This window comes from Corvus hawaiiensis, chromosome 13 (assembly GCF_020740725.1).
Source record: "Corvus hawaiiensis isolate bCorHaw1 chromosome 13, bCorHaw1.pri.cur, whole genome shotgun sequence".
NCBI classification, from domain to species: domain Eukaryota; kingdom Metazoa; phylum Chordata; class Aves; order Passeriformes; family Corvidae; genus Corvus; species Corvus hawaiiensis.
The window spans coordinates 19,300,998-19,327,138 of record NC_063225.1 but is presented as its reverse complement, the minus strand read 5'-3'; the positions used below and the strand labels follow the sequence as shown (position 1 = coordinate 19,327,138).

The window sequence follows — 26,141 nt, the reverse complement described above, 5'->3', positions numbered from 1 at the left end:
CAAGGGCTTTAGTACGAGCATGTCAAACCCAGGTCTGTCACCTTAAGGAACAGAATTTGGTGATGTCCTTTCCATGTACTGTGTTTGTTAATGCCCTTCTGATCAGGTTTTGTAAAACGTAAAACATAAAGTTAATTGTCCAGCTTTATTTAACTGGACTAGCATTCGTTCTGATTTAAGATACCACATTTTTTCTAATTATGAAGACATTGAACAAATGCTTTATAATATTTAATTAATTTAATTTGTAATTATTTTTTCAGTCTTGTTTCTCTAATGCTTGGCTAACACTGTGTTTTATTTTAGATATGAGCTCATTAGCTTGTGTTTCTTAATTTTACTGTAAAGATTGTACCACATGTACCAGCAGGGTATTACATTTTCAGTTACGGTACCGGAATGTGGTTTTGTGCTGCACTTCTAAGTTGCTTCCCAGTAATCCACAGTTTTAAGAGGACTTTGTTTAAGAATAGTTTGTTTAGAAAAATGTTGCAGCATGTTTTCTTTTAGTGTTCCCTGCAGCCTCCAGTGTGAAGTATTGTATTATATTATAGAGAGAAACAGAGTCCTGCAGATACTTGGGGAGGCCTCATTGTCTTCAGCCCTGATGAATTAATGCAACAGGATAAAAGATCTACTTTGAATTATAGACATCCTTTATGTTTAAGAATGGCATTTTCAAAGTTGTTTTCTTCATCCCTTCTGAAATTTAAAAGCTCATTCATAAGAGATTATTTGAATGCTTTGTATCCTTTAAAAATAGGGGATTTGTATTCATGCTTTAGAAACATAGGGCTAAAATGTAAATTAAAGTATTTGTAATTTCTATTTATTAAGTGCTACATTTTAGTAATCTAAAATTGCTGTTTTGGGAAATACCTTTGTGGATGTTGCATATTCTAGTACAACTGCTAATGTGTTTTTGATATTAATTTTATTTGGTTTTTTTTAAGCACAGTATGTCTGATAATATTTGAATTTTTAATGTGACTTTTTTTTTAGGAAATATTATTTGTACTGTGCAGTGTGATGAAGCAATCAAAGTGTTTACTGTACGGGGAACTTCATTTGAGGCTGCACCAGTGAGTGGTGGTAGTGCCAGTGTAGAAAAGTGTGAGTATTTGTTCTGGGATGCTGTTGTTTTATTTAATAGAGTTAGTTTTGCTCACTGCTTGGTGATGTTTTGTAGAAGTATTTGTCAAAGCAAACTGATTGTCGTAATATTAGCTTTATACTTTTAATTACAGGTACTTGCACTTTTTAGTGATGTCTGGTAAGAGAAAATATGGATTATTGGCACAGTTAGTTTCCTTTTCTTTGAGCAGAAATGGAGAGTATCTGTGCTGAAATCTATACTTGTTTCACTCACTGCATAAACTTCTGCCCCTGCAGTCTTGCAACTTTAAGTAAGGACAAGTTACAGCTGTTTGAATAACCAGACTGGTTTTCAAAACAAGACTGAGCAAAAATAGAAGTGCTTAGCTCTCCACAGTTTTGGTTTAATCATATTGCAATTGAGATAGGTCATTACATCATCAAGCTAAATTAGCGGCAGTTTAAATTGATTTGAGAACACCCAGTTGTCGTTCTAGATCAGTTTTAACTATATCAGTTTAATTTACAATTCAATGAAGCCAGTGTAGCTCTGATAATTGAGAAATCCAGTCACAGAATGACAGGGTACTTGAGGTTGGAAAGGATCTCTAGAGATCATCTAGTCCAGCCCTGTGGAGCAGGTTGCCCAGGACTGTGTCTAGTCAGGCTTTGAGTATGTCCACAGGTGGAGACTTCACAACTACTCTGGGTAACCTGTTCCACTTTTGGTGACCTCTGCTGTTTTTCACTGTGGGCCTTTTTGTTTTGTGGCTTAGTACCTGCCTCTGAACCATCCTGTATTTCCTAACGTCTGTGGATGTTAGAAATCAAATGTTGCTGAAGTTAGTGTATTGCACTGTTGGTGCATTGCCTGATTGACTGGTTTGCCTGTGATAGTAAGAATCACACTTCTTATGCTGGATTGGTATCAGGGTCTAACATTTGTACAACAGAATTCATTTTAGTGCAGTTTTTACTGTAGGTTCTTTAAACACAACTAGTGCACGAGGCTTGTTACTCAGAGCCACAGAGCAACTACTGAGACTCATCAAAAGCTTGCGGTAGAATTGGTTATAGAATTGAATTAAGCTTAAGCTCAGATTTCAGGTTGAAAACACATGCTTTGTCGTTTTCCTTGTGGGTGTTTGGTTCATCTGGTGAATGCAGTGACCCCTCCACCACCCGTCGGTATTTCTGAATGGATTGAGCAGAAGTTGACAAAAAGCGATCGACCTGAGCTCACCAGTGCAAAAGTGGTTGTATCGGGTGGTGAGTGGATAACATTAAAACTGTCTGATGTTGCATTTAAGTAATGGTACCTCTTGCTTAAATAATATCTGTAGCAGAACACTGTAATGTGATGCATTTTAAAAAAAAAGGAAATTATGATGAAATTCTGAAATACTCCATAGGGGCCACTGGGGAACCGCCCAACATACATGTTTTGTGAAGAGGTAGAACATGAGTTTAGCATATGCTGGGAGGCTCTGTAAGAGCATTGTCATATTTGGTGAGCCTCTTCAAAATTTTAGCAATATGAAGTGTTTTTAGATGGAAATCTATCATGTTTAAAATTACTGCTGCTCATTACAGTCAGTCCGAACATTATTATTGAATCACCTTAATGATTTTAAAACCTGTTATGATTGTATTCTGCTCTTTAGGTATCAAGTGATGGACTGTGACTTTTAGTGTATGCCTACAGCTAAAATGATTTCTTAGTAATTCCACTACAATGTTTTGTTCCTGAAGCCAGCAGAGGGAGCACAAATTAGTTAAAAAAATGCTGTTTCCCTGGTTTTGGAGAATGACCTTGATGGTGCTGTGTGCAGGAAGTAAACAAGACAGAATGGTGTTGGTTTATACATATGAAATATTAATGGCAAAGACAAAAGCAAAATCTCCAAATATTAAATACTGGTTAGTAATCTATCCAAAAATACCCTGTGCAAGCATATCTTTTGAGTCTTTGCAAATGCTAATTCTCATACAGAAAGTTTACATAGGCAAAAAATAAAATCTTAAAACATATGTTCTTCTTTCTTGATCTTTTTTTGTTCTTAACTCTTAAGGGAGGGGCTTGAAGAGTGGTGAAAATTTCAAGTTGTTATATGACCTTGCGGATCAATTGCATGCTGCAGGTAAACTTGTTTTCCTCCATATGTTTTTAACCCTGTTTATTATATTTAAAAAGGTCACATTAAAACCAGAATTCACCTGGAGTCTTTTATTTTCATGTCTCTATCAAACTGTTAAAATGCTCTTAGTTTAGTAATAGATAAAGTTTTGTCAACTATATTTAAATGCCTGTGTATGAAGCAAAATACTAACCTGTAATATTCCCTGTCCTTGTCAAATCTCCAGAACAGAAGCTTGCAAACAAAAAGTGAAGTTGTCATAGGTCATTTTGAAGAGCTGATACTTTCTGCACACATCCTTTTATATTCTTCTTTACAGAATCCCACTCACATTGTAGTTTGAGTGGCTCTGTCCTTTTGCCCTGCTTTTGTATTAACAGGAGAAAATCAACCACATACAATGTTTCAGCAAAGTATTTTGTATAAAGGTTGGGAAAGAAGGAGAAACTGTTTGCTTTAATGTTTTAACTCCATTAATTTTAGCTTTTGCATGTGTATAAATTTATAGTTTTACATGATTGGCTTTGTTTTTAAATTGGTGTCTTTGCTAGCTAAATGTCCATATGGCATTTTCGAGTTTACTTTGATATTTTTCTTTACTATGCCTGACTTTTGAGATTCACAGCAATATAAGATGGCACATATGTTCCATTCAAACTTGAAGGAACATTTTGGGAAGGCATTTATGGGAAAATCTTCTTTTGACAAAGCAACAAGAAAAAACCATGGAAATATGCCAGATTGAAATCCTTGGTTTTAAATATATGGCCCTTTGGTGATGGGAGTAAGGATTTCCTGTTGCTTATGAAGTGCATTAGCACTTAGTATTTGAAAGTTTTTAGCTAGTGGTATAGAGAGGGATTACCATAAGAGCTTTTAAGAGGGAAGTTTTAAATACGTGCCCTTAGAGTGTGGGACTCTTCAGTACTACATGTGCTTTTATGGTGATATAAATTTGGCTTGCAAATATTTTAAAAGAAAACATTGGAAATATTTTCTTTCAACTAGTTGGAGCTTCCCGTGCAGCTGTTGATGCTGGCTTTGTTCCTAATGACATGCAAGTTGGACAGACGGGCAAAATAGTAGCACCAGTAAGTATGGAAATATCTCTCATCTTAGAGCTGGGATGTTTTCTAGCATGCATTTCCCTTCAGAGCAAGCACTTACAGATGAGCTGAGTCTTAATACTGAGCCTAACACGAACATCAGTGTGCCCACTGTGATACTGTCACTTGACCATGTATTTACAAAATGACAGAAGCAATCTGGGATGGAAATCTCTCCTTTGGGTCAATGGGGTGTGTTCTGACTTGGCTTTGTCAGGGGGTTTGCATTCTGGATTTCTTCATAGTTGCCTGACCCTTTTTTAGCTGCCTAGCAGCTGGCATTGATATGCTAAAAGATGTCATTACTGTCATAAATCCAAAATTATATCAATCCATGGCTTGATCTCTGGCAGTTGTGTGTTCTGGGTTTTTACAGGTGATGGTTTTTTAAAAACTTTTAGTAACTGTTACTGTATTGTTGCAGTACAGTCAAAGCAAAATTTTTGTAAGAAATGAAAAGTGCAAGAAATTTGAGAGAAGTAATTTAGAGATTGGCTGCTGTAGAGTGGAATACCAAGAAGGACATACTGAGTGGCTTAATATTGGGCAGAATCTTTTTATGCTGTTTCTACATCCCAATATCACAGGGAACTGATTTCTCTGTCTTTTTGTATCTGTGTGGGGCTTTCTGTCATGCAGAAGTCTGAGACTACTTTCATTGTTCTTTATGACCAGAGGACATACAAGGAAAGCTACAGCTGGATAAAGCACATTTGAGTGTTTGTAAATAGGAGGGTACAAATGCAGCTCACCTCAGTGTGGGGCAGAGCACCTACTGAGATGTGATGATCTGTCAGGGGTACACTGAGCTCCACAGTGGAGTAAAGGTTTACAGTGGAGTAAAGGTTTAGCCTCTCAGTAAGCCGTTCCTTGTGTATGGCAACAGAAGGCACCAAGGAGCAACTTTTTACTTGTTAATGGCTCAATGAGACCAGAAAGGAAGAGTGAGCTGAAACTTAGTAGAGAAACTCATCATATTTCAACTGCGGCATTTACCAAATCATAACAATTTAAATAATACTAAAAAGCTGTGCATGTTCAAAGTCTTGATAGCATCTGAAATGTTTTGCCTTTGTACCATTGCTGCAAATTTAAGAAATTCAAACCATGACCATTATTTTTCCAGTGATACATCCAGCAGGATAGAGTAATACTTGGATATCAAAGACAAGAACTTGTGATTCTGTTGTCAACTCTGTCTGCTGGATTTTCTTGGACAAGATGTTTCGTGCTTCTGATTTCTTGTCTTGAATTGTGGTTAGGGATGTTTGCTACTTTTCTCCAAGTCCTCATCAGAGGCCATCTGATGATGACCCTGTGAGGCTGAGTGGAGCTATTTCTAGGCATGCTAGTGTTTCAACCTGTAAATCTATATAACCAACTGCTATGAAACACTCCTTCTGAGAAGTAGACCTATTGATAAGACTAAGGTCATTCCAAAATCTTGATAGCAGTGATATTAACGTCTGCTGTGTAAGGAAATTGGGAGGTTCCGTGGATTATAAATGCAACCCTAATTCTTTCTGCTTACCAGGGTGTAAGCTAAGTGTGTATTTTGAAAGGGCATGAGATGAGACTAACCATCCTTAGTTCTTCACTATCCAAATATCCTTTAATGAGGTGGAGAATATTAATTTGAAGACAGCTCAGCTCTGGTTTGTGTGTTAAGGCTCAACAATGAACATTCTTTCCAGAGTCAAGGGTACATAAACAATTATGGTGAAACAAAAAAGGCTGGTTTTTATGATGTTACAGTGCTGTATTTTACTACAGATGGCCCATAGCAACATGTGAGTGTCATAAGAACATAAAGCCACATCACAGGATCACATCAGTGTCGTCATTGTCCTGTTCTAGAGGACTGTTAAATAGCCTTTAGTCAGGACTGGTGAATGAATATTAAACTATGGTGTCATAAATGATCTGAACTGGCACAATTGCACGGTGCTCCATCTATTTGTCTGCAGGCTGATGCATTTTTCTCTCATCTCACTTCTAACAAATATTTATTAAATAGTGAGTTGTGCAGAGTACTGGAAATTATGTGCCTCTTCTTTCAAATTTCAGATATTTAGTCTGGATCTTAAAATACATTGCAAGGGTAGCATTCAGTGGTTTAGAAATATAGAAAATATTAAATGTTAATTGTAATGAAAGTGCAAGTTGAATTGATACTAAGCCCACAGAGTTGCTGACTAGAGGTTTTAATTTTTCAGTGTGCCGGATAGGTATCTTAAATATGAAGCAGTTGAAAGCTGCAAATTCTTAATTTAACATTCCTAATTCTACTTCACTGTCTTTTTGGTACTGTAGGTAGAAAATTACTCCCTGCAGTGGAAAAGAGTTGACTTGAAGAACGGAGCTTTTTTGGTCAGGTCAAGATGACACTGGCTATTTTAGCAGTTCTCAGAAGACGCTGCTTTCTCCCTGTATGAGATGTGCTCAGTATCAATTCAGGGAGAGCTTGTTCTCCTGGAGATGTTCTATCTGGAGAATTGCAAAGCAGGTTTGTGCATTGGTCAGGTAGAGTAGCCGAGACATGAGTTTTGTGTTCAGTTCTGAGCTACAGTTGACATGGTGGGTGCCCTCCTGGGTGTGTGTGTTTTAAGCAGGGGAAGAGTCTCAGATACAAGAAACTCTTGGAGCCTGAGACACGCTTGTTCTCCTGTGCAGCTGTTAACTTCTGATGGGAAAGTATCTTAGTGTGTGCTCTTACACTTCTAATAATAGTCTCTTGCCCGGTCTCAGTGGAGGATTGGAATGCATTGTTTTCAAAGATTTTGGAACTGGGTCAGTTTTGAGACTACAGAGGGACAAGGGTTAGTTACAAGCTCAGGAAGAGGGGAGGTGCTTCTACTGCTTTTTCTGTATGACTGCTGGGGTGTTTTTCTGTGCTCATCACTGGGTAAGAAGATAATGGTCTGAAGGGGCTGCCTATTTCTTCCCCTGTGCCTTCAATTGTGGATTTGGGGAAGGAAGGGTAATTTTGGTCATTGGTCCTTCATAATACTGTGACTGGCTTCAGATTTTAGGAGTGCTGCCCAGTGCATCACAGGCCCCAAGAACCTCACAGCCACAGCAGCTTTCCAAAATGCTGAGGTATTAATACATGAACACACTGTCACTCAAGGAACAATTGGAGTTCATTTTACTTAAATGATGGAAGAATGCAGTTAATTAAATAGTACAGATTTCACCTTGTGTCTGTTTGATCCCTGGTTCTGCACAGCACATCTGCTCTTCACAAAGTAGCCTTGGACTCTTAAACTTCAAGGTTTTGTTCATGTTGGTATTTTTGCATTTTGTTGGGTTTTGACTGGATCTTTGGCATACAGTTTTAGTCCAGTTGCTAAAATATTCAGTGCATTATTTTTGTTTCTGTTAGTACCTTTTTTTTAACCTGTTGATTTCAGGTGATTGCAGCTCCTATTTGAACATTATGTCTCATGAAAGAGAAGGCTGATTTGTATTATTTGATGAGATGGAAGGAAGGAAATTTTTAGACCTAAGTGGATATATTAAAATATAAAATGTTTTCTTCCTAATTAAAAAAAGCAATTTAGTATATTCAGTGTCTTTAATCAGTGACAACCATGTTAGCATATTTTTTATAATCAGAAGCCAGTTTTTCCCACTACTTCTTATATGCAGATGTTCTGCAGAAAAATGAAATTCAGTTCTCAGGTTAAGTACTGTATATAGTTTCCATTTAAGAAAAAAGCCCTTGTAAGAATGTTCAAATTAGCTGGTTTTGGATAAAAATATCCTTCCTATGAGTGCCTACTACTAGATATTAGTTAAGTATATCCAGTTAGAAAATATTAAATTCCCTACACAAATCAAGCCTACCACCACTACTGCAGAGTAACTGCTATTTTTAGATAAGAAATTTCAAATAGGGGTGTTAATTTTTACAGTAAATATCTTCCCAGTTCTTTCTCTCATGTTCACAAAGAAAGAAAGAAGAACAAAACAGATGTGGAGAAGAAAGAAAGTAAAAAAATGTTTTTTCCAGTTGTTTAAAACTTTTGTAAATGGAACATGAATGTTTCATTTATTAGTTCAGTATTAGCTTTCCTTACCCAAGGCATAACTAGTAACATTTCTAACATGCAAAGCAGTATGTAATCTTTCTCAGGAACTCGTGCAATTTGTCTGATATTCAAACAAAAAATAAACTCTGACTTGTGAGAAAAGGAAAACAACTGCTCTAAACCTTTCCTAGGTTCTGGTGGTTGCTGATCTGTGACCTCTGCAGTGCAGGTTGGTGAGGAAGAGGTGTGGGGGGGACTGATGGTCACTGGTGGGGGTCTAATGCTATTGAGCCAGCTGGGCTATGAAAAGTGCATTCCCAGGGCTGCTGGGGACTGTGTGGGACCTGGACACTTCCTTCCGGAGCAGCATCCATGAAGTCCTACACTGCAGTGCCACTAGACAGCTATCTTTGCATGCCCAGACTGTTCCTATGGTTTTCCAGGTTTTCCCTTGCATTCTATTTTAATTAATTATATCCTTCCTTCAGCTTTTGAAGGAGGGTGGGGTTGTACTGGGATTATCTCACACTCAACTTCTTGTCCCCAGTCAACAGCCAAAACCTCAATGACACTGAGGGGTGCTTTTTATGGCAAGTGTGTGTTTATATTGTTACCCTCTGACCTTGTGAAGGATCAACTGCTGCCTGAAAGGTGTCCTTCTAGCTTAATCTCTTCAGAGTTTAAATGTTCACTCTTCTAAAATTAGTGCTCTTTCAGGGTCTAACTCTAGAACTGCCTTAGTTTTTGCTATAGGATTTCCTAGCTGGCAAAACTACTTTCTTTTTTATTTTATTTTATTTTTTATTTTAAGGTGTTCAGTTGCTGCTGTCTTGTTACTTTCAACACTGGGCACAAAATGCTAACAGATGACAAGAAACTGAGGTGGAAAACTCAGGAAGGCACGAGTTAGGAAATATATGATGTAGTAATAATTGGCACTGGATTAAATGTTCGTGCTAGAAGTGTGATATGATTGCACAGAAGGTAGGTGCATCTGCTGAGAAACCTCAGGTGGGCAAGGCAGATGGGAATTCAGTGTAGTTCTGATGTGATGGCCAGGAGGAAACTGCTTGACTTCACTGTTTCAGCTTCAGTTTCATGCTAGAGGGTCTCTCTGGCTGTAGTAGATTGAAGGAACTTCAAAAGAGGCAGATTTGAACTGTCAGGAATTGACTGTAATAACGAGGGGAAAAGAGGTGCAGTTTCAGTTGAGATGCTGAAAAGTGAGATGTTGGTTCAGTGGAAAGGCACCAAAGTTGTGGAAGAACAGTGGAATTCTTGCTGCTCCCCATCTTCTACAAGAGAATGGGATGCTTTCTGAGCCCCTCTGTGTCCCGGTATTTTACTGGGCATCCCTTGCAGTGAGTGGCTTTTTAGCACTTAGTAGTTTTCATCTTGCTTTGGGAGTAGCAGGAAGGGGGAGGCACAGTATCACATCATTTACATAAATCCTGTATTTTGTATTTCTTTGTAATAAGTGGATGCTAACTGTCCGTGAGTGTTACTTCCCATCACTTTCTTAGGGATCCTTTGCTTGTTCAGATTAGCTTATTTGCTGTTTCCCTTCACTCTCTTGTGAGGAAGCATAAGGAAAGTGAAACAAGGCATATTTTATTCTAGTATTTTTGTTCTTTTGTGTTCCCTGGCTCTTGCCTAAAATGACTAACAACATAGCGAACTAATTGGTTCCCTTGGCATCATGAGAATTGTCACTTCTCTCGTCTGGATTGTACTTACTTTAAAAAATGTTCTACTCTGCTTATCAATGATGAGATCTTAATTGCTTCCTCATTTGTTTCACGTACAAGGGAATATTGAGATGCCAAAGTTTCTCTCTTTAAAAGGATGGTACATAATTTCTGCTATGTTCAGCTCGCTGCTTTGTAGGAATGTGCTATTAGTACATCAGGTTTGTGGGTGTTATTAACAGACCAGCAGGTGCACTTTGCATGGTATAAATGGTTGGGCCTGTTAGGTAGGTAACAGATGGGAATAGCAATGGGAAAACCAGCTGTGCTTAGGAAATTGTTTTTGGAATATCTCCTCTGATAATTCACTATTGTTGAAAAGTAGCTTTATGGTGGCAAACTTTAGAGATGCAGCTGGGACTGAATTTACAGACTGTCTTTCTCTGACTTGCTAAAAAGCTAAGGATTGACAACCCCTTTCATCCTGCATTATCCAGTGTAGCTTTTAACTCCAAGAAAACTATGTTCACAAATTGATGCTCTGCTCCTTTGGGGTTGGTGCAGAAACATTAAATTGTACTAAAATATTCATATGTGAGTGCATTTAGCTGAAAGCAATTGATGTGTTTTTCCCTGGAGAGGGGAAAAAAAATGCTGTATGGCCCTGCACTCCAGCAGACACCCTAACCATGCTGAAGAGTAATTACATAGCTTGGCTGATCAAAGGTTCTTAAAGCGAAAAAGAAACTGTAGCTGGGCTCTAGTTTAGTAATGTTTGCTTCTTGAATAGGATGTGTTCAGCTGCATCAAAGCAATATATACTGGAGAAGTGTGTGATACACAGTGTAATAGAGATGAACTACTGTCAAGCCAGAAAATATTTTATTGGGTTAATAGCTTGTAATTGGAAGGAATCTCTTGTACAAAGCAATTTTGATCACAAAGATTTCTAATTTCATTGTCCTTTCACTCTTGCAAAGAAAATAAAATATCTGAGCTGCCTTTAAAAATAGTGCATGTGCCAGAGGGGTTTATTAAACTGGCCTGTTTAAAAGCATGCCATTGGTAGGATGATAAATTGATGTGTGTTGGAGGTTTTCAGCATAATTCAAAAATTGTCATAAAAATCAATAGCAGCTGACAACATGCTTGCAAAGTAGCTACCTCAGCTTGTGGGGCACCTGTGGCTGCACTGTGGTCTGTCACAGCACCATTCAGAGGCACTGGGAGTTGAAATAAAAAGTGTTCTTGTAGTTCTCTTAAGCAAATGTCCCTTAACTGCCTCAAGGCAGCCTAAGGCATATTTAAATATTCTCATAAGTATAAATGAAGTAATATCATATGCCACAAATTATTCTGTAAATAATTGGAAGAGTCTGTATGCACAGGAACATAACTGCATTGGCATGTTGGTAATTAAAATCACCCACATGCGGCACTCTTGTGCATTAATCCAAACAGCATGTAACTGGCTGTATGGATTCTGGAGCAAGATGTGCAAATTTGTGCTTGTGAAGTCTGCCAGTATACGAGTTGGGTATGTCTGAAGCAGAAATAGAGTTTAGGGAATAGCTAAGGAGGATTTTTTTCATTTTAATGATTAGCATGTAATGACTCTATAAGACGTACCATGGTCATTTTTGTTGAAAAAATGTAAGTCTAGATGAATATTTTATCTAGCAACTGAGAAGGTGGATTTTTGATTTGGAATCTTGACTTTGAATAGGATAAATTTGGGAGTTGGAGTTGTTGGGCTTTTTTGGGGTGGTTGTGATGCAAATCTGTGCTTATAAACGTGGAGGTCTCTGTCTGGCAGGACAAATTAAAGCTCTCTTGGCCTTTCTGCCAGTTTGCTGGCAGAGTCACATTGCTGCTGTAGCCCTTGTGAGGAGCCTTGTGGGTGCTGGTGCCCCCCTTCACATCTGCCCACTACTGATGTACCGAGCCCTTCCAGCAGCAGCAGATCTGGAGTGTTGGTACTTCCTCATGGTGCCTCCTTGTCCTCTGCTTTGTACAGTCTTAGGCTGTTTGGTGCATTCAGTGTCCTGTGCCATGTGTTCCCTCCATCCTGCTCTTCCTTGCCATCAGCACTCTTCTCTGGTGTCCTTTCCCTGTGCTGATGTCTGCCAGCAACTTCATAAAAATATTTGTGGCATGGCTGTGATGTATGTACAGTATTTCCTGTGTGAAATGAAGTTACTGAGAGCCAAGGCAATTTTCTAACCTGATGTCATGTTCTTATACCACCAAAACTTTCGCTTCCTTGACTTCAGTTGCTTTTGGCACTTCATTTGTTCACAGTGCTGTGAACCTTTTGGTCTGGAAAGTGTGTGATGTTTTGTTGCCCGTTCTTGTGTGGCACAGTGCTGGCAGCAGCCCTTCAGTAAAAATCTGCCTGTGCCCAACACTAGGGAGTTGATAAATGCTACTCCATGTCCTGAACTTTGCTCTAAGTGCCTGTAATTGTGGGCTGTGGATCAGCTGCCTGACAGCAGTAATTAGAGCAACTTTCAGGGTTCCAGAAAGCTGGAACTTGAAGTTGGTGTAGAGCCATGTCTGGCCCCTGAGAGGTGCGACCCAGACTGATTCATCTGTTCTGTGCCTTGCTGTGGGTCTCCTGCACAGATGAGCTCTGAAGGACCAAGAGCTCCTTGCAGAGCTTGCTGTGCTCTGTGCTGCCATGGCAGCCATGGCCCAGCACACTCTGGAAGGGACTCTGCCCTGGGTTACCCATCTGCTTTCTGCTTCCCTCCCTCACTTGCTTTATGGGGCTTGGGGCTACAGTCCTGACCTGGGACTTAGACACAGCAATGACAGGACTCAGCAAAAGGCCTGATAGAAGTTAGTGATTTCAGGGAAAACATCAAAACAAGGTTACTACTCTGAAAATAAATAAGGATTTGAATTTCTCAATGCTTTATATTCTCTCTGGATGACCAGTTGAATTCTCTTCATGGACAGCAGTGAACAGACCTGAAGCTTTGTCATTTAGACATTGTGGATCCTTTGGGTCCCTTCTACTGAACTGCAGAATAGACTAAAACTAGTATTTAAGCAGTCAAATCTTTTACAGCATAGAACTGTTGATAAGAACCCTGCTGTCCTGTGTGTTCTCTGTATGAAAACATTGCTGAGGTGATCTCCCATCAGGGTTAGAGCTGACTGAAAGGACCAGTTGTCTGAACGAGGGAGCCAAAAGCACATAATCTAGAAGGCCATGGCCTAGATGCCTAATAAATACTTTTAGACAAGCCTGGTGATTTACAAATGTCCTTCTAATGAAACATCCTTGTCTTTCCTAGATATTTTAAAGAATATATTCATAGGCATCTGGCTCCTGGTTAGCTGGATTCTTTCCAAAGACTGAACTTCACAATGTTAAGCAGACTGATAAGAGTATCTGGTAGTCTGGATGACTGGCACTTAATGAATTGCTCTAAAAAAAATCAAATTACAGTAATGTGTCTTTAAAAAAGCTTGTATTAAAGACAGCATGATGTTAGAATAATTTCTCCTGTAACATCTGTTCTTTTACTTGGTGTAATTAAAATACCGCGTTCTTACCATGAGTTCTAATGTGGACATATTATGTTACATCGCAGCTGTGGTTAAAATGGATTGACCTCCAATAGTAATCCACTTGGTAAAAGCCTACTTGAGGCCAAGGAGTTTCGGAGTGTGTTCACCAGCTGTGTGGTTTTGTGGAAGTACATGGACTAGATTCCGTGTTTCAATTTCAAAGGAAGCCTTTTTGATAGGAAATACTTTGTTCCTGCTGTATTTCCCCTTCCCTTCAGTTTTTACAGGAGAGTTTTTGTATAAGAATATAGAAAAACTTCATAAATTTCATTTATTTATTCCTATTTAAAAAACAATATAATGAGCAGAGTCTCTAGCTGTAGAAACATCAGAAAGCAATCGTCTTCTTTTTTTTAATTGATGTAATGACTCTGAGGCTTGTATGGCAGAAGCCTCTGTGGGTCTGTGTTTGAACACCTTCGTTTGCCACTCTTCTCTGTAGGTCTGTGCATATCCCACAGCTGGGCTTACCTCTGCCATGCTAAAAGCCACTTAACTGTAATGCAGTTTCAGCTGCACAGTGGTAAGATTGTTTTTGACCCTCTTACCCTCCCTGGCCCCCGAGAATTATTTATTGAATTAAATTATACTTGTATTTTCTTAGATATGGAGTATCCTTGGTATTTTTAAAAGAGAAATTCTGTTAGTATTTGAGGTTGTGTCTTTTCTAAGCATGTGTGAAGTACCACCTTTTGATTGCTTTTGACAGATGAGCCCCTAACTAAATTTGTGTTAATTTCTGTTACTGAATCAGTTGATGAAAAATACTTTCTTTAGTTTTCTTCTGTAATATTAGCTAAAGAGTACAGCTCTGACTGCTGCTTGGACTTGTGGTGCTGGAAAAACTGTCAGGGAGCTGAATTACACTTGGTTTTGGATAGATGATAGAATGGATGACTTTCAGCCCAAGGAGAAGTAATACTTTTCAGCTGTGAATAAAACAGCTGATACAGATTTATTTGCCTATAAATTTTCATCTCTTTTGAATGTAAGACTCTTTGGAGATGTGAAACTGGGAACCCCAAAGTGTAAAGATGTTGGTGTACCTGGTGTAACCTTCTGTACTCATCCTGTGTGGGAGGGGACAGTGAGCGGGGAAGGAACGCTTCAGGCCATGTGGACATGGAGGGTTGGGGTAAGGAACAGAAACTGCAGGTGTGCAGTGCACCAGCCCACTTGGGTACCTCAAAGCTTTATCCTGCTCCATAGGAAACCTTTCAAAGTTTAACACCCGAATTTCAGCTTTGTGCATTCTGTCTTAAAGCCTCTGAGGGGCTTTGGACAAAAGTTTTGGTTTGCTCTTCGGACAACTGCATTATCCATCTGTTGGTTATCTTGCTTAATACTTGCACTGGGAATCTCCAGGGTCATGGATAACATGGATTGCCCTGTCCTTCAGCTGAGCACTGTTATATGTTTTTGATGCAGACTTCGTTTATTTTTTTCCCCCCTCATCTGTCTTTGCCAGATGCTCCTTTGGGACTCTCCTTTTGCAGTCACATTGCATCCCCAGGATTGCATCATTGCATCGTCAGCTGCCTTTAGTATTGAAAACTACTGTAATGCAAAAACTGCTGCATGTAATTGATTTGGATTAAGGTTTGTGAGAGTTTACTGAGACTATGGTGTGGGTACCAAAAATTTCTCTCTCTTGTTTTGTTCTAGGAACTTTATATTGCTGTAGGAATATCTGGAGCAATCCAACACTTGGCTGGAATGAAAGACAGCAAGGTATGTAAAGGTGGATGTACTAGAAAAGATTTTTGAGGAAGGAAATTAGTTGACTCCCTTGCTTTTGCATCAGTGCTTTAGATGGTTTTCCTACTTTTGTGCTGCTTTAAAACACTTTTTGACAAAAAAAACAGATACTGTGCCAAAACATCTCACACAGTAGAAGAACATTTGCACTACAACCTAAAGTGATCAGTGGAAGCAGCTAATTGACTTTGTTTAAAAAAACCCCAACCCGAAGCACATACGCCTGAATTCTATACAATTGTTCCATTTGCCTTTATTCCAGACTATGACATATTAATTCATGCATAACAATGTGCAATTTGAATTATGAACTTACTATTCCATAAAGTAAAAGATGTCTCTGACATTCCTGCATTTAGCCATTCAAATGGAAACCTGCTATAAAACGGCAGTAAAACTTTAAAAGGTTTAACTCGTTAGTTGCCAAAGCAAATAATCCAAAATTGGAATTGCCAGTTTGGTCCACAGTGCAGTGTTTGGAAAGAGGAGCAGAGTTAGCTGCTGATTGATACTATCAAATGCCAGACATCAAAAACTGGAGGTCCTGCCTCCCACAATAATTTTTTAAAAGGGTATGTATTTTTTTTTCTATTTTCAGGGAATGACCTTAACCAAGCCACAACTTTGAATAGTTTATAAAGCTGAGGAAAAGGGTTGCAAAACTTTGTAGGTAGTTTCTCGTGTTTAACCAGTGACAGACCAGTGAGTTTGTGACTGGTAATTGTCCTCACAAGCCAGCCTGTGTGGTAGGATGATCTCTGCTTTCTTACCTTTTTTTTTCCTCATGTATTATTTAAATATTTTGGGGGCGGGGGGTGATGATACCCTTTCTAAAAGCAGGGACTTGAGTGGTGTTAGCATTAGTTGATGCAGTGGAGAAAAAACAACCAAAATTCAAAATTTTAAGGGTGAATGACGGGCAGGGGTGAAGGTCACTATTGAGAGGTGGGAATCGTAGCAGTGTATTCCCAAGGGCTTTAGTGGAACAGTGTTGCCACAGTGTCTCCTGCTTGCAGTGCAGCAGAGGGAGAGTCCAGGTGCAGCACTGCTGCCATGGCCACCTCGGCTCCTCTGGACACTGCTGGGCCACAGTGGCACAAGTGGCTTTGTTTGGAGGAGTTCAGTCTCCAGCTGTGCCCTTGGGTCAGTGAGGAGATGGGCAGGTGGGATGAGTAGCAGCCACTGGCCGAAAACTGGGTATTGAAAGCTGCATAAGACTTGATGTGGCCCTCTTTGTGTTTATCTGCTGCCTTATCTCAGTTTAGACTGCCAGCAACACTGGGAACCTCTGACTTGAAGTGCCAAAATTTCCTTTGACAGAAAAATATTGAGCAGTGCTATCCTAACAGTAAAATCTCTGCTTTTATGGCTTTTCCAATGGCATGTTTGATATTTTGAGGTATTCTGCTATAAGAAATAAGGACAGATTAAATTTGTTGATATGAGATGCATATTTAACCCTTCAATTTCTCCCATATCTCACCGTTTTTTTAGTGTAAGTGTTGTAAAATTCAGATTTAGTTACTGGTATTTGGAATGTGTTCTGCCTTCCTTTCAGCTAAAGCATTTAGGTGGGATAGTTATGGAAAAGACTTAGGCAGCCATGGGAGCTCTCTGGAGCGTCTCCTGTCCTCTCTCGGCCCTCTGAATAATCTGGCATTGTGAACTTGTACACTTCAGGATATGTTTTCCAAAGCAGTCAGATGCTTTCTACTAAGTGAAATGTATAATTTATTTGTTCTTTTACAGCAAGGTAGAAAATGCAGCTCTTGAGGAGACCTGGAGAAAGAATTTTTCCTTATTTCTAATTCCCTCATGAGAGTTCCCCTATCTTTTCTTATTCAGAGCTTTAACTCACAAAGTTCTGTTGTGAGCAAGGTGATGCTTTTGCTGCTTACCTGAGTTAGCAATGAGGTAGAGAAGCAAATCTCACTGAAGTTACTTCAGCTAAAGGAGGCAGAGGAAGGGCTAGGCTGCCAAACCAAAACATCAGACAGCTTTGCAAGCAACTAGTGTTAATTATTTTTGTGCTAAGGACAGAGCTGGCAGCCCCTGTGGTGTCACTGACTGCTGGCCTTGGCTGGGCCTCAGCATCAGCCCCTGTGGATAATTCTGCAAGGCATGGCAAGGCCTCAGTAGGGTCAGAGAAAGTCTTTACTGGGCCAGTATTCTTGGGGATCACAGCCTGGATTTTCCTCCTGCACTGCAGCTTGTCAGGGGAGGCTTGTATTTGCAAACAAGGGTAACTGAAATAAAACCAATAAACCTATGGGGAGAACATTTCAAGGGCAGCATTGCTGCAGCACTTGCAGGTCCTTGGCTGTGAGCTGGCCAGAGGGCAAGGGCAGTTACTCTGCTGTGGGTACTGCCTGCACATCTGATGGGGTCCTTTACAGGGACTCTCAGGGGACAAATGGCCTACCAAGAAATAACATTTCTGTGGGCCTAAAACCACAGGATTTGTAAACTTTTCTCTTTGAGTTACTGCCACTAGGCCCATGCTCACCAAGCTATTAATTTTGTTGGACTTTCAGTGGAGGCAGTAAAACACACATGGTGTGGCATCCTGGGTGTGGCAGGTAAGTGCCTCAGCTGCCCGTTGGGGTGGAACTGCCCCAAGTCATTGTCTGCAGTGGCAGCGTGGAGGCGGGCAGGCAGAACTGCCCCAGTGCTGTGCTTTGGGCTCCTGCTTGGTATAAGGCTCCTTCTGTGAGCTGATGGGTTTGCTTCAGGATTCTTTACCCTCCCTCTGTGGAGTGCTCCCCATCCTGTTGCAGATTTTTATGTGGACACCCACCCGTGCTTATTTTGCTGGAAGTTTTCACAGGCTGTTACAAGATGATTTACCTGTATGGCAGAGTTTAAACCAAGACCCTTTCTGGATCACTGTGTTGGGATTTGTTGTGCTGTTTTCTACTGTCTGACACACTAAATGCTGCATATCCCATTTTAAGAAGAGAGGCCTCTGGGCAGGGCTTTACTGTGCTTTTTAACTGCTGCCTCCAGGTTGGTTCTGCAGTGGTGCAGTTTAGAATGTGCAGATAATCCTTTGTAGTAATTTTTTTCTAAGCTTTTCAACAGGGAAGGATGGCAGAGATGTGTAGGATGAGCAGGGAAGGGAGGGGTTTGGTTTTTTTTTCAGGGGGACTGTGGTATATGTGGAAGGGGGAGATGTTTGTTTTTGAGATGGAAAAATACTAAATACCCAGATAAATCTGTTTCTTGGGGCTTGGAGAGAATATAGCCCGTTTCCTGGCTAAGACCTGGCACTGTAATTCAGCCCCAGAGGATGATCAATATCTAGATTCATATGGTGCTTTAACTTTGCTTGCAGACCATTGTTGCTATTAACAAGGATCCAGAAGCTCCAATTTTCCAAGTGGCAGACTATGGACTGGTAGCAGACTTATTTCAGGTGAGGCTAAACTTGATGTGCAGTATAACTTTGGAAGAGCTGACAGGAGCTTACGTAATATAATCTAATGAGTGTTAACAATGTCTGTGTGAGGGTGTTTCCTTTGGGTTGTTTAAAAATTTGCTTTCTGATGTCATAATTTACATGCTTAAAATTGAATCCCTGCAAGTAGGTTGTGTTGGGGGGGCTGTCACAGCCAGCCTGCCTTGATTCTGGTTTCCTGAGGTTGACCCATTTTGGAAATAACCGCACATAGGTTCCTGCATGTATTTTTAAGCTTCATAAAGTTTGGAAGTACAGAGTTGGCAGGAGGTGTGATTTTTTCTGCTTGGGCTTGCTGCCTCACTGACCAGTGCCCAGGAGGAGCTTGCAGTTCCCTCTGGAGCCCCAAGCCGTGAGCCAGCCCTGCCCCAGGGCCTGTGTGTCACTGCCTGTGCATGGCCACACGTGTGCGTGGCAGGAGTGTCGTGGCTCTACGGAGGCACAGGCAGAAGCCCTGCCAGCACTTAATGCCATTCCTGAAATGATGCCCGCTGGCTCCGTGGTGAGCACGGGCCTCTTTGTAAGCCAGAGACAAAGTCACATTCTGAAGAAACACGATGTAGACAATTTCCTTAATAAATTTTGTACGAATGCATTATTTCCACCTAATGGAAATGTAGCTCTCTTAAATAATTAAGAGGCTTTATTCAGCAGGAGAGAAGTGGGGAGTGCTGTGAGCTGGGGTGACCCACAGCCCCTGGAGTGGTGTGCTGGGTGGGAGGGTGGGCAGTATAATTGCAGGGCTGGAAACTGCACAGGGGTGAGTTTGAGGGGGTCAGAGGGGAACATGCACTACCCTGGCACTCGTGTTTGCAGGCGGTGCCAGAGATGACGGAGCTCCTGAAGAAGAAGTGAGTGCTGGTGATGGGACCTGGCGCTGTGGAGTAAGGGCAAATAAAGGATTTTACTGGAAAGAGGTGGGGTTGGTCACTGTGGTGTTGGGATGGTTGTTTTTTGGTTTTGTTGGGGTTTTTTTTTGGTGGTCAACTGCACGGCACGTGGAGTGGCGGGGTGGAAGAAAGCAAGACAGGGAAGACAGGTAAGAGAAGAAGGCAAGAGCGATACAAGGCAGGAGGCAGTATGTGTCTGTCAATTTTTATTCCCATCTCCACACCCCTCCCAGCTGTGCTCAGCCCCTGGGTAGGGTCAGGCTGGGGGTCTGACTGGGGAGCCAGGCTGGGCCCAAGCTGTCCAGCAGCTCTATCCTGCCCCTGGGCACTATGGGGCTCTGCTGGCCCTGGACTGGTGAAAGGTTCATAGTGTTTCCGGCACAGTCTGTTTGTCTCTCCAGGCACTGTGGGTCCATATTGGCCTAAAACTGCTGGAAGGTCCATTGTTCCCAGATGGCCACCGTAGGTCCCAGTTGGCCCAGAGCTGGTGGCAGGGCAGGAGGTCACGTTCCACAGACACTGGCGAGCAGAGGTGCCGCTGGCCTTGCCCTGGGCTGGTGGCCATTGCAGGAGATGCCGCAGGTTGCCTTCAGCACTGCCACCTCACCTGTGGTAACCTCGTGGGCCAGCGTGGAGAGTGTGTTCCCCACAGGAGTCCCTATCCCCCAGGCTGGCCCTATGCCTCAGGAACCCTGCCCAGCCGTGGCTCTGGGGGCCCCAGGGCCCCATATTTCTCCTCAATCATTGGGGCACCCTGGGGGCAGTCGAGGAGTGGCTTGAGCTGGAAGACATCAGGACTCTCCTGATTCCTGCGGTTGTAGACACTGAGCCGGTGGCCCAGGTCGGGGCTGGTCCCCACTGAGCCTGCTGGGCTGGGCAGCTTCAGGTTGACAGGATCCAGCCCTTTCTGCACCAAGCAGGCTTCTTCTGACAGGGACGAGAGCAGCTCCTGCACCACAGCGTGGGCCACGCGCTGCCGGGTGGGCACCAGCTCTGGCTGTGGTCCCACGCCGGCCTCGGCCAGCTCCTCGCAGGCCGTGCTGCAGTCTGGGGACGAGCCCAGGGTCTGGCTGCTCTCGCTGCAGCCCCGTGTGCCCGAGCTGACGGTGGAGCGTGAGGCGCTGCCTGATGTGATGCTGGCAGAGGTCCCGGTGCTGCCCAGGCGCAGTGGCACCTCCACCGTGAACAGCTCCGAGGAGATGTTGGGCTGGTGCACGTCAATGGCGGCTGTGGTCACGACGCAGATGGCGGCCTCAGGGACTCCGCTGTCTGCAGGGACAGAGCACAGAGCAGCTGAGAGCCCATGCGGGCAGGGACAGTGGTGAGTGGCTAGAGAGGTGTATAGAGAGCCATAGCAAGTTCATGTGTAATGCTTTGTACCTGTATCTATGTACACAAAGCCATTTGAGACACACACACACACTACACTACACAGTCCCCCTTTAATGCATCCATATATTTATGTATACAGTAACAGGAACAGCCTTCTCTATGCCTATCTCTGTTTGTTCAAGGGGGAGCAGCTGTAGAGGGGATACACAGCTGTAACTTACACTGTATGCCTAAATATGTGTGTGTATATACAGTCACACCAAAACATGAACACCTAGAGGTTTAGTCATATAGCTAAAGGGGTATGTATGTATGCATTGTGCCTGTGTACATGGACAGGCAATAAGTACCTATAGGCCATAGTCCCTCCCTTTAAATATCTGGAATTAGGTACTGCTACAACAGCATACAATCCCCCATATTGTACTCATTTTTCTATATGTGTGTGTATACCCATAGGGATATACATAAATAGATACACACACACTTACCTACACATTAACAACCCCCACCCTATCGAGACATCTTTAAATTATGCACATATGCCTTTTATCTATCTCCTTCTATATACACTGGGGATGTTAAGGCAGGGATACACAGCTATACATAATGCCACATACCTGTATATACATACATGAGCACACACATTTATTACATAAAATACACCGGCGTAGAGATGCAGTCTCTCCTCCCCCCCCTTTTATGTACACATGATCTTTATATATAGAGATGAGGAACTGTCTGTATGAGGCCCATATAGAATACATTATACACAGACCTTTTGTTATACACACACAAGATACAGTGCCCCCTTGAAAGACATAGTTACCTACCATTACATAAAATGTATACAACGCCTTTACCTTTCTGTAGAAATGCATACATATTTCTCTGTATGTGTATATGTATTTATTGGATAGATATATATGTAAGAGATGATACCTACCTATATATGAACACACCTCCCTTTGTATTTACATAGCTATTTATATACACATCTTTAGACTTAAACTACATGGAGATTCTACATAACACAGGATATAGAGACTATTAATACATCTCACCTTTCAATACATATAATTATTATCTATAAATAGAACACACCTGTGCTTTCACACACATGTACTTACCTTTATATATAAATACATAGATTTCTCACTGTGTGTGTATAGCTTCCAAACATAGTTATAGGGATGTGCAGAATACATTTTACCTATACATGAACATCCCCTCCCCCCTTATAGTCTTTTAATGTATATATACATCTATGTAATATATATATATATATATATATATATATATATACATACACACACACATATACATGTACCCTTTTTATAGCTTTCCCAGTACATTATGGGGATCTATAGAGAGATATATATATATAAAAAAATATATAATACCACGTACCTCTCTCTATACCTGTACAGACACACACATATATAATACATAGGTGTATCTACACAGTCTCTCACCCACCTAATTTTATACATACCTAATCTTTATATATAGATTTAACCATAGAGATATGGGGAAGAGCTGTCTCTGTGCATATACATACATACAAGCCCCATATGTAATACACTAGACCTATACATACGATACAGACATTTTCTACATACATATCTGTGTGTGTATGTGTACATGTGTGCATAGATATATCAAAACATATACATGTACTATCTATAGGACATAGCTGTTGTCCTCCCACCTTTGAAAACATAATTGTCCCTCTTTAAATAGAATGTATGCACTTACATACAGGTATGCTTACCTTTGTGTATGAATACTTATGTCTTCTGGTGTGTGTATATAAATCTGGAATGTATATACAGGGATATATATATAATGTGTATCAAATAATACATATATAACACTATATCTATACATGACACCCCCAACCTTCATACATGTTTTACAATATATACATACAACTTTTTATAGATAGCAAAGTTTATTATGGGGATGTATATATAGGGATATACATCTGTGTATAATACAATGTGCACCTATATATATATGCAGCTGCCCCAATTTAAATACATATATAACCTAAATCTGCATAGATTTCTCCATATAGATATGGGGAGTACGTGTGTGTCTATATAACACATTACATATACATGCACACACACACTGTAGTATACGGTCCCCCCATAATAATACACTGTACCTATGAATATGCAGGCATTTTATAAATACACTGCATAGTCCCCTCTTTGATTCCATACAAGTATCACTTGCACATGCACAGCCTTACCTTTCTGTATAAATGCACGGACTTGTCACCGTGTGTATGTACATGGACAACGTATATATCGGGATATACATTATACCTATACACCCAAGCACACCCAGAGACACATGCATGTTATATGTAATAGATATTATCCATAGACAATGAGATGTGTGTGTGTATACACATACATACACCTTTCTAGAGATCTTCATGTGTATTAAGGGGATATATAGAGAGAAATGTACAAATAGTGCTGTACACCTGTATATACATGCACATACATACTCTATAGAATACATAGCTGTATAAATGTAGTCTCTCTTCCCCTCTCTCTTTTACATACACATAATCTTTAGATTTCTCCCTACAGATATGGGCAATATGTGCATACGTGAGCTCCATACAGAGTATTTTACACACACACACATATATATATATGTATATATACACACACATATATTCACTATAGTACATAGCCCACCCCTTAAATATATGTAATTATTACTAAATAAAAAAGATCCCACCTCTCTCTATATATATTTATAAGATGCATGTACATAATATATATGTATAAATATATATAAAAAAAATACAAATTAAATTGTACCTTTACTTGAAAACTCACATATATCTTTATCACTGTCTGTATAATGGGGGCTATTATCAAGGGATGTGTGTGTATATATATATATACACACACATACACATCTATAAGTAAATAGGATATGCCTCTATATACCTGCTCACCATATATACATACATACACACACACACACAGTCTCTCACACACATCATACACATTCTATAGTGATACAGGCAGTGTGTGTATATATGAAGAGTCCCCTGTAAAATACAGCATACAGACATATGGACATTTGATACACGGAACACACAATACTCCCTTTAAATACAGTCTGCTGTCCTTAAATAGAACACACACACCCCCCCCCCCCATATATATATATATATACATACATACATACACACACATATATACCGCACATGTACAAATTTGTCTCTATATACACAGGGACTGCATATATACGGATATACATATATAATACATAATACATGACATCAATTATACACACAAAATTGTATGTACACCCCCCCCTTTTAATGTCTCTCAATGTATATTAACAGGGATATACATCTAAACAGTACCATATACCTGTGTATGTATCTCTCTGTCGCTACACACACACACACACACACACACACACTCGCTCGCTCTCTATAAAATACATAGGTGTATATATACAGGGTGTCCCCCCTCTTTTGTATCTACATTTATCCATGTAGATGGGGGAATATGTATATATATCTGCCCCATCTATAGTATACAATGTATACAGCTCTAATGCTTACACATATATATATATGAGTCTCTTTGTAGACACATGTGGAATATATATACAGGGATATACATATGAAATACATCACTGCTGTATGTAAACACACACACTCATTATCTATACATGTATATGCACAGACATGGTCCCTCACACCTTTCCCTCCTTTTTACATACACCTACACCTATGTATAGATCCATACATCTTTATATATATAGACCTGTATAGCTTGGGGATGTATATAGAGAGACAGACACAAATAAAACCAATACTGTATACCTCTGTGTGCATGTGTGTACATTTTTAAAACAGCTCTCTGTATAATTCATTTGTCTATGGATATGTATCCATATGAGGCTTTCTCTCTCACACACACATAGAGATTTTATATACCCATATACACAGCTTTATATATACACATCCATATTTATAGAGGGAATGTCTCTATGCATATATCTACATTTCCCCTTCATAATATATCTACATATGTACACATATTCTATATATAATACATCTGTCTATACACACACATTTTTTCTTATATAAAATATAAATAATAAAATAAAATATTAAATATATGTATTTAAAGTGGCTCTCACATACCTACCCACATATATCTCTCCCTATATATATATATATATATCTTTACATATATTTATACATGTATAAATTACCAATGTAGTACACAGATCTTTACCTGTCTTTGTATGTCTGCATATATATGCATAAACAGCCTTATTTATACACACACAGATATAGGATATACCTATATATTCATATAAAACAAGTATATCTTTTATATATAAAAATACACACAATAACATGCATAATACAGATTTAAAAGATACGTATATGCAGACAGTCATACACACTTCTAAAATATATGTAATTATGTTTTAAAATAAAATATATAGACATACTTTTTTCCCTCTGTATGTGTCTGTGTGGGGAATTTGTATATAGGGATCTAATATAATACCTATACACGATACACACACAGATATATCCATGTTATATGTCATACATATGATACATATTAAATATATATATATAGCCATTCACACACCCTTGATCTATATTGCCTAAGAAATATAAAATACGAATATACTTTCTCTCACGCATATCTATATATAAGTAAATGTGTATGTATATATCCCTATATATATGGGATAGACATATATATACACACATATATGCCTCACTTTATCTTTATACAGACTATGTATAGATACATAGTCCTATCTTTATAAAGTATTTATTTCTCCATGCATGGATATGGCTATAGATACATAATACATTACAGCTATATATGCACACACACATATTTTTATAGTGCATATAAAATATATATGTATAGACACAAACATGTACAAATGCCTTTTCAGATTTTTAAATATATAGGAACATATTGTAGATGTATTCATATGCACATATACTAATCTATAAACGGATATACAGAAGCTGTCTTTACC

At 39.9% G+C, this 26,141-nt stretch overlaps 2 protein-coding genes across 9 annotated transcripts in view; one reads left to right on the top strand and one right to left on the bottom strand.

Annotated features, from left to right (window-relative positions):
- The window catches only part of ETFA (electron transfer flavoprotein subunit alpha), a 39,236-nt gene extending 19,467 nt beyond the window's left edge, over positions 1-19,769 (top strand). For 2 of the 3 annotated variants that reach the window (XM_048317998.1, XM_048317999.1), the window contains exons 6-12: positions 1,003-1,113; positions 2,263-2,364; positions 3,168-3,236; positions 4,242-4,324; positions 15,306-15,371; positions 18,733-18,813; positions 19,672-19,769. In XM_048317998.1, the coding sequence (XP_048173955.1) occupies positions 1,003-1,113; positions 2,263-2,364; positions 3,168-3,236; positions 4,242-4,324; positions 15,306-15,371; positions 18,733-18,813; positions 19,672-19,710 (551 nt within the window). In that variant the 3' untranslated portion in view covers positions 19,711-19,769. The other variant, XM_048318000.1, reaches the window with a different exon arrangement.
- A 167-nt stretch (positions 19,770-19,936) lies between these two features.
- The window catches only part of TMEM266 (transmembrane protein 266), a 60,732-nt gene continuing 54,527 nt past the window's right edge, over positions 19,937-26,141 (bottom strand). For all 6 annotated transcript variants that reach the window (XM_048317989.1, XM_048317992.1, XM_048317990.1 and 3 more), the window contains one exon: positions 19,937-21,014. In XM_048317989.1, the coding sequence (XP_048173946.1) occupies positions 20,422-21,014 (593 nt within the window). In that variant the 3' untranslated portion in view covers positions 19,937-20,421. The remainder of the gene's footprint in view (positions 21,015-26,141) is intronic.